Source organism: Lycorma delicatula, chromosome 1, assembly GCF_047948215.1.
Source record: "Lycorma delicatula isolate Av1 chromosome 1, ASM4794821v1, whole genome shotgun sequence".
In the NCBI taxonomy this organism is placed as follows: Eukaryota; Metazoa; Arthropoda; class Insecta; order Hemiptera; family Fulgoridae; genus Lycorma; species Lycorma delicatula.
This window is the reverse complement of record NC_134455.1, coordinates 151,983,587-151,991,794: the sequence shown is the minus strand read 5'-3', so window position 1 is coordinate 151,991,794 and position 8,208 is coordinate 151,983,587. Positions and strand designations below refer to the sequence as shown.

Genomic DNA, 8,208 nt, shown 5'->3' with positions numbered 1-8,208 from the left:
AATTTTAAGCCATCGGTCGAGGTCCTAGCTCCCTTGAGGGTGAAGTTATGATTTTTTTTTAAGGACCTTATACCTAAAATGGTATTTTTAATACAGTTTTTGAGTTCGTTTTTCGAAATACTAGTCTAAGCGTTTTACAACATATATGATTTTCATCTCTCAACATTGACCCCTTCCCGAGATGTAGGGTATTCTATGGTGATGGAAAGGAGGAACCAAAAGAGTTCATCTACAGCAGAAGCGTATCAGAGCGTCTATGTCAAGAACAAGGTAAAACTTGGTGGAAGAGAGCTTTCGCTTATCACTGTTATTCTCAAAACCGTGAGGATAACGATCACAGCGGGGGGTTCAGGGGGCTGAGCCCCTTGTGTAGACGAGAAGGCTAGTAGTTTATAATATTAATGCGTAAATAAATAAATGTTTACAATTAAGAAGAAAATAATAACGAAAATGAATCGCTTTTAAAATATTTTTATTGATTTTTTTTGTTTAATTTGATTTTTATGGATTATTATAGTACGTAAAACTGTAATTTTAATTTCGGCAGTGGCATACGGCATCCTTACATCGGCCTCCTTTTTTTCCTAAAACTATGCAATGAGCAGCGCATGCTGCATGATTTGGTGTGACCCATTTTGATTGAAAACTTAGAAGATCACAGGTAGCTCTGCGAATTCGAGAATGCACATTTTCCAGCGGTTCATACTCAGCAAATTCTGTAAAATACAAACATATTTTATCATCGATTACAAAATAATAAATAAATAAATAAGTTTATATTAAATCAGATACAGTAGGACATCGATAATCCAGATTAACTTCTACCAGGTTTTAAATGGATAGTCTGATATTTTTAATGTTTTATCTCTTATGTATTTGATATGTACTTATATTATTATTATTTAATGGATACTGCGCGGTATCTGAAATACTAAAATAAGAAAATTGACTTTATCTTATTTACAGAAAATAGGCGTTCTACAGTTATAAAACATTACAAATTTTATTAAAGTCTTAGATATCCGTAAAAGTTAATAAAAAAGATTGTTAAAATTAGATATTTTAATAAAATATAAAGTGATTATTTTATTAAGATCTGAAGGATAATTATAGTCGATGATTGTAAAATGTTTATTTGACCGAAGCATAAAAAAAGCTTAAATCAGTAAAAGATTTATAGCTGTCGCAATGAATCCTGAAGCTTGGATTACGACGGCTAGTCCAAGGTAACAGTTACCTTGTTACCAGTAACAGATACCTGTTATCCAAACTGTGAAAGCATTCAGTTTAGTTTTCACGCACAGAAACAAATTGCTTTCTTAAAAATATAACTTATTATTTTATTTTACCAGATGGTGTTATAGATTAATTTTAAATATTTCTGATTCTGCTGTTTATACTTGTAAATGATTAAGTATTTTGCCATAAAAAAAAATTTACGGTATATTTTTAAATATATAATTATCATTATCGTGATTTTATTTATTGCAAAAATAAATACGGACAAACCTCAAGTATTTTAACTCAGGAAATGAGAGTCATCTTTCTTACAATCATATATCAAGAAACGATATAGCTATGTTGTTTGCTGTGTGTTCGTAGCTTTCAAGTACAGCCAGGCCAATATAAAAAATAAATAATCGCCTGTAAGTTGGCGTTATTGAATGCTTGATTATAATCCAATTAACTAATTGTTCTGTATTTGTTGGTCATGTAACTGCATATGTACAAATTCCGTTTCATTTTATTCGAGTCTTGATTGAGAAAAATAATCACGTTTTATAATCGGTTCTGTATTTTTAGTGTTTTATAATTATGAGTGAACTTAATTCTCTCGAAAAAAAACAGCAGGCCCGGGAAATAATAAATAGTATTTATAAGTCTGTGAAAGGAGAAGGTGATCTATTTCGAAAGTCGGAAAAAGAAGATAAACCCCTGGATTCACATTAAAGAATGTGAAGAAAAAACAGCTTGCTGTGTGTGGGATGTCGTGATCTCTAGTCCAAAGAGTGAGAAAATAGAAAAAGCGGTTGTTAGAATAATTAGTGAAAATCCGGTGGAGACTTCTTTTTCTACTTAATAAAATACAAACCCCCTCTCGTAAAATTCCTGCAACGGGACTAGATGACAAGTGTGTGCCGAGACGGGCTAAAAACGAATTTCAAGAAATTCATAAAAAACAATAAGGATAAAAACAAGGTAAAACAATAAGGATTGTGAAAAAGATAAAGTTAGCGCTTAAAGATGCCATTGGTTATAAAGCAAAAAAGTCGAGTATGCGAAAACAAATAAAAGAATTGGGCTTTAGGTGGAGAAAAACCGAAAATAACAGGAAGGTTCTCACAGAGTGATATAAGATTTAAGCGTATCCAATATCTGCCGTAAAAAAATTTAGAACCGAAAGTAGGCCAACAGTGTAACATTATCTTCTCGCACTACGTAAAAATAAATCTTTGTGTAGTGACTCAGGTGACGGGCTGATAGTTCCTATTTGAAAAGGCAATAGACATAGTATATAGTGGATGCCGGAGGAGAAATGGGTTATTATTCCGTACGCCTTACTAACTTGGCAAGCAAATTAAAAAGTGGCGATTACAGAGGTTAAACGAGGGGAAAATTACTTAAAATGAAGATAAGAGATGTTAATTCCAAACCTTCCCGATAATTCTTTGGTAATTTCTAATAAGACATCCTATCACAATGCCGTTTTAGAAAAATCACCAATTTTTAATTCAAGAAAAAAATATATGATAAAGTGGTTGCAGAAGCAATTTTGTTCTTCATTTTTTCTTGATGCTGAAACCACAATTATACAAATTTGTAAAAGCAAATAGGGAATAGTCAACTGTCTATCTGACGAACATTTACAAAAGAAAGGGCATGACTTAGACTACCTCCATACCACCCAGATTTAAATCCTATCGAGGTGGTTTCATTTGAAGTTAAAGGATACGTTTTTTTTATCTTCAGTCATTTGACTGGTTAGACGCAGCTCTCCAAGATTCCCTATCTAATTCCAATCGTTTTTTTCGGTATACCCCCTACAGCCTACATCCCTAACAATTTGTTTTACATATCCAAACTTGCCTTTCTGCACAGTTTTTTTCCCTTTTCCTCCAATATCAAAGCGACTATTCCAGGATGCCTTCAGATATGGCCTGTAAGTTTGTCTCTTCTTTTAGCTATATTTTTTCAAATGCTTCTTTCTTCGTCAATTTGCCCGAAACACCTCTTCATTTGTCAACACCACATTTCAAAAGCTTGTAATCTTTTCAGGTAATCCGATCGTCCAAGTTTCACTTCCATATAAAGCAACGCTTCAAACATAAACTTTCAAAAATGCTTTCTTGATGTTTAAATGAATATTTAATGTAAGCAAATTATATTTCTGACTGAAAGAATACGTAGCAAGTCATAACGTAACTTTTAATGTCAAAAGATGTTCAAAGGCCATGTGAAAATAAAGTGTCCGAAAATATTAAATTTTTCTTTGATTTATTCAACTTATCTTACACAATTTTGTTAAAAATTAAATTCTCTACAAGCTTGTTTAAAAGTTTTATGTATTTATTACCCATTTAACAAAGTTATTGTACGTTAAACACAAAAAGCAGGGGTTTTTATCCCACTTTATTGGTTTTCACTCCAGATTTCTCAAAAACTACTGATATACGGTTCTGGAACCTATTTTATTCGATTTTTCAGGTCAAAAATCATAAGAAATCACTAATTCTCCGTTAATTAAGTCCTAAAAATTGCAGTACGATCTCATTTCACCGGGGTAGCTGAAATCCGAGAGAAATAACTTCCAGTAACCGTAACTCACAAACGAAGCATTTTGGGAAATATGTTATATGAACTTTTTCCATTTTTCTCACGATTATAATAGGTTACGAAAGTCCCGGTAGAACTTCGTGGTACATTCTGTATATATATATAAAATACAAATAAATAAATATATAATTATATACATAAATAATTAAATCAAATTAAATTTAAAAATGTAAATTTGTCATAATTTTGTCATAATTTGTCATAATTTTGTCATAATTTTTCAAAATATTACGTTGAGGTGATTAAACTAAAAAAAAAAAAGTGTTCTGCGATCCGGTACTAACATCAAAATATATCTTACGACGGCCCATTCGCTGTTAGGTAATGAAGCAAATATACTAAAACATTGATTCCCTAACTGTGCGCCGCGGCGCCCCGGGGAGCCGCATCCTTTTCACAGGTGCACCGTGAAGTATTGTAAACGCTTCATAATTAATTGAACCAAGACATTTATGATTATTAATATAATGTTAATGAAGTAAAAAAATAATGACGATACACAAGTTTTATTTATTTTTATCTCTTACTTACGAGTAGTCATACTTTTACTTAGGGTGGGGCGCCATGGAAAAATTTTAATTGAAAAAGGGCGCCGCAACTCGGAAAATTTGGGAATCACTGTACTAAAAGGATAGTAAAATGATTCGAATTGCGGCTGTCGCTGCCGTGGTACCAAGCAACAACATTGTTGTGTCGCCTGTATGCGTTTCAGTCATTCATTTCAGTAGAAAAGTCTAAACCCACCGGGTTGGTCTACTGGTGAACGCGTCTTCTCAGATCGGCTGATTTGGAAGTCGAGAGTAAAATTTAAGTCCTAGTAAAATCAGTTATTTTTACACGGATTTGAATACTAGATCGTGGATACCGGTGTTCTTTGGTGGTTGGGGTTCAATTAACCACACATCTCAGGAACGGTCAACCTGAGATTGTACAAGACTACACTTCATTTACACTCATATACATCATACTCATTCATCCCCTGAATTATTATCTGAAAGGTAATTACCGGAGGCTAAAAAGGAAAAAGAAGAAGTAGAAAAGTCTATATTAAGAACAAGATTATTTATATTATCAAAGACCTTAGTAATTAATAACCCATCAACTGAATAAAATTAATTTACCCATACGTTTGTTAAATGAATTTATAAGATTAACAACGGTCAAGTAATACATTGAGAAGAAAGAAAACCCGCATTCAAAGTGATTCTATGCGTTTTGTAACATATACGATTTTCTACCCTGGCCCCTTCCCAGGATATAGGGTATTTTAGGGTAATGGAAAGGGGAACCAAAAGGGATATATTTGTCTACAGCAGGAGTGTATCAGAGCTTCTGTGTTAAGAATGAGGGAAACGTCGCAGGGAATAGTGTTATAGTTATAAACCATAGTTTTTTTGTAAATATTAAATCGCGTAAATTACATTTATATAAAAAAAAAGGATAATCATAGTATTAAAAGCGAGTTATGAACTCTACATCAATTAAAATATAAATCAATAGTATTAAAATGTATTTAGCTGGTCGACGGCAAATTTATTTTGTCGCAGCAATAACAAAATAAACTTATTTCGTAACAAACAAATGTGAGTACTCCCCATAATTCTTAATAATATAGTGATGTGTCGGAAAATATCAAACAGCCTGACTGAACTGTTCTTTCTCAGAATAAACGAACTGTTGTTTCACTTCGGTAAAAACTATGTTTACCGCCCAGTAGTAATACTGCACATCACAGATGTTGATCGCCAAACAGAGCTGTCAGCTCATACTAAGGAACGTTAATTTAACGAAACCAGACAACACCTTTCAAAGGTAATTTGCCCATCAATCAAACTGTTGTTTTATCGATATTAAATATGCTGTAAACTAACTGCTAAGATCGAAAAATTTCAAAAATAAAATAAATCTTATGAAAATTCTGTTATATTAAAGTGCAGAATAAAAGGGTCACAAAACTGTCAAATCTTATGATAAAACGATAATATTGTATTCGCTGGCGTTAACCGAACATTCTGTAGCCAATGCGTTGAAAAAAATATTAAAATAAAATTTGCTCTTAAAAACAAAAAACAAGTTTAGGATTATAATGGAAAAATGAGTTGCAGACATTAAAAAGATTTCAAATTAATAATTCAATCTGTTTTTTCCAACAGTTTGAACACACACTTGTTTTTTCCACGAACAGGTCATTTTCGTTTGACAGAAAAAACCTCTACAATAATAATATGCGTTACTGTTTTCAACGAATCCAAGTTCAAATGTCTGGGTAACAAACTAATAAATGCGACTTCGTACGTTTGCGGATGTCTTATAGGGTGTTATTTTTGAGTCGGGAAAAATATTTACAGGTTTCAGTTTTTTCTTGTGTCTTAAGTGTGTTTGTGTTTTTGGGTGCGCCGTCATGCGTGTAAGTAAAAAAAATAACTTAGTCTCGATTTAACAGTTCCTGTAAATATAAAAATTTAAACTATGTGTAATAGAAATATGTATTAAACGATAAATATTACAACATTCATTGTTAATGGTGTTTTTAAAAATATTAAGTAATTCGGTCTAATAGGTGAACTATTATGTTGCTATTATTTAATTTTGTATCTTTATGACTGAATTTTGTTTTTTTTAATGTCAGAATCTGAATCCGAAACCTCAAAAACAAAAAAAGGTTGTAGCCTACATTAAATTCATCTTTTGGAGTGAATATTTTTAGGATAAATTTTATTTATAAAAGTAACACTTCTATTATTAATAAATCACAAAGATGTTGATTTTTTATGGGTTTACGATAAAGACTTCGAATCTACACAAACATTTCTATTTTACTTTCGCAATTTTCTACAGAAAGATGCTTCTTTTTTTAAGAACTGCCTTACTGTTCAATTTCTTTTGTAAACTTGTGAAAAAATCATTTTTGATACTGCTACCGGATGGAAATTTTTTGAAAGGTTCGACATTTCTAATATTTAAACAAAATGACCTGCAATTTGATGAAAGTCAAGATCAAGTTAATATTTCATATTAAGCCAAGATAGAGTAAATCTTTTTAGAGTAGTGCCATATTTTAACATATGTATACTGCATACCGTTCTATAAAATGTTATTGAAGTTCTTGAGACCGTAAATAGAGTTTACAAAAAAAAAAAAACTGCAAAAATCATGTTTCTTGCTTTTTCTTCGAGATCGTAGTCATATTTATTGTTGTTTCAATAAGTTCTTTATAACCTAATGTGAAAAAAGTTTGGTTTGTAGACGTTGCATATTTTATGATTTAAGATTTTAAAGTTTTAATATTGACTTAAGTCTTAAGTTCAGGTGCAGTTTTTCAATTTCCAGACAGTAGTTTCTACAGTAGATTGGATTATGCCTACAAAATATTAGATAAAATTTATACATATAATTCTGTACAATTTAAGTAACCGACCATTAGATTCTTATTTTATAATTATTGGGTAAATGATGACCGATTTAAGTTTTTGTTCTAAAAATGTCTGATAACGCGTTTTGTTCGTAAACCGAAAAGTAAAGACTACTGCAGCAGAAACACGTCGCATTTCTTCAATCGTTAAATCACGAAAATGTATTGCTTCTGGATTATTTGTTTTCATAAGTGAACTCCGAGTAACAATATACGTTATTATGTTATTAATCAAATTTAACGGAAAAAAGAATAAAATAGATCGTGAGTTTAGTAAAAATAAATATTCATATATCGGATAATGGTGGTTCAAATAACTGAAAACTGAAGAGCTTATTATACGTAAATTGAAATGAAAACAATGAAAACTGATAAACTTTATTTTAGCTTAATATATAATATTCGTAATTTAAAAATTACATACCTTGTTCATCGAACTCATCTGGTGCTGGATATGCCCTTGATGATTGTAACAATATAATAAACATTAATAATGCAACTGAAAAAGCAGACAATACGTTGAATTTCATTTTTATTTTATACTACTGTACGAAATTTGTCAAATTCAAAAAATAGAGAGTATTACGGTATTGTGTATAGGCTACGATTTTAAGTGATGAACGTTTCGATGGCGAATAATGTTTGTTCATATTTCTGAATAGATTTATATAAGTCAATTGAAACATTATTGTAAATCCCAAGTAAAATACGAAGAATTTTATGTTGTATACATCTCTACCTTTTCAAAGGAGTAGTAAATTACAGTACTAGAAGAAATTTAATGGGGAATAACTGATGTTTAATTCATAAGAGAAAACGAATATAACTGGTTATAGACGACCGCAGGTCTTTGATACTGGAAGATTGATTTACTGTAATTTACAGGAGCATCACCGTAATTGTAATTATGAATATATAATTTATAAATAATGATATTGAACAATCGCATTTATAATATTGAG

The 8,208-nt window shown here is 31.1% G+C and overlaps 1 protein-coding gene across 1 annotated transcript; it reads right to left on the bottom strand.

Moving 5' to 3' along the window:
* Window positions 1-455: 455 nt before the first annotated feature.
* LOC142324269 (defensin-like) lies at window positions 456-7,899 on the bottom strand. Its single transcript, XM_075365154.1, has 2 exons — window positions 7,671-7,899; window positions 456-716 (listed from the first exon to the last, which is right to left on the bottom strand). The coding sequence occupies exons 1-2, from the start codon at window positions 7,774-7,776 to the stop codon at window positions 535-537; spliced, it is 288 nt and encodes a 95-aa protein (XP_075221269.1). The 5' UTR covers window positions 7,777-7,899; the 3' UTR covers window positions 456-534.
* Between the last annotated feature and the right edge of the window lie 309 nt (window positions 7,900-8,208).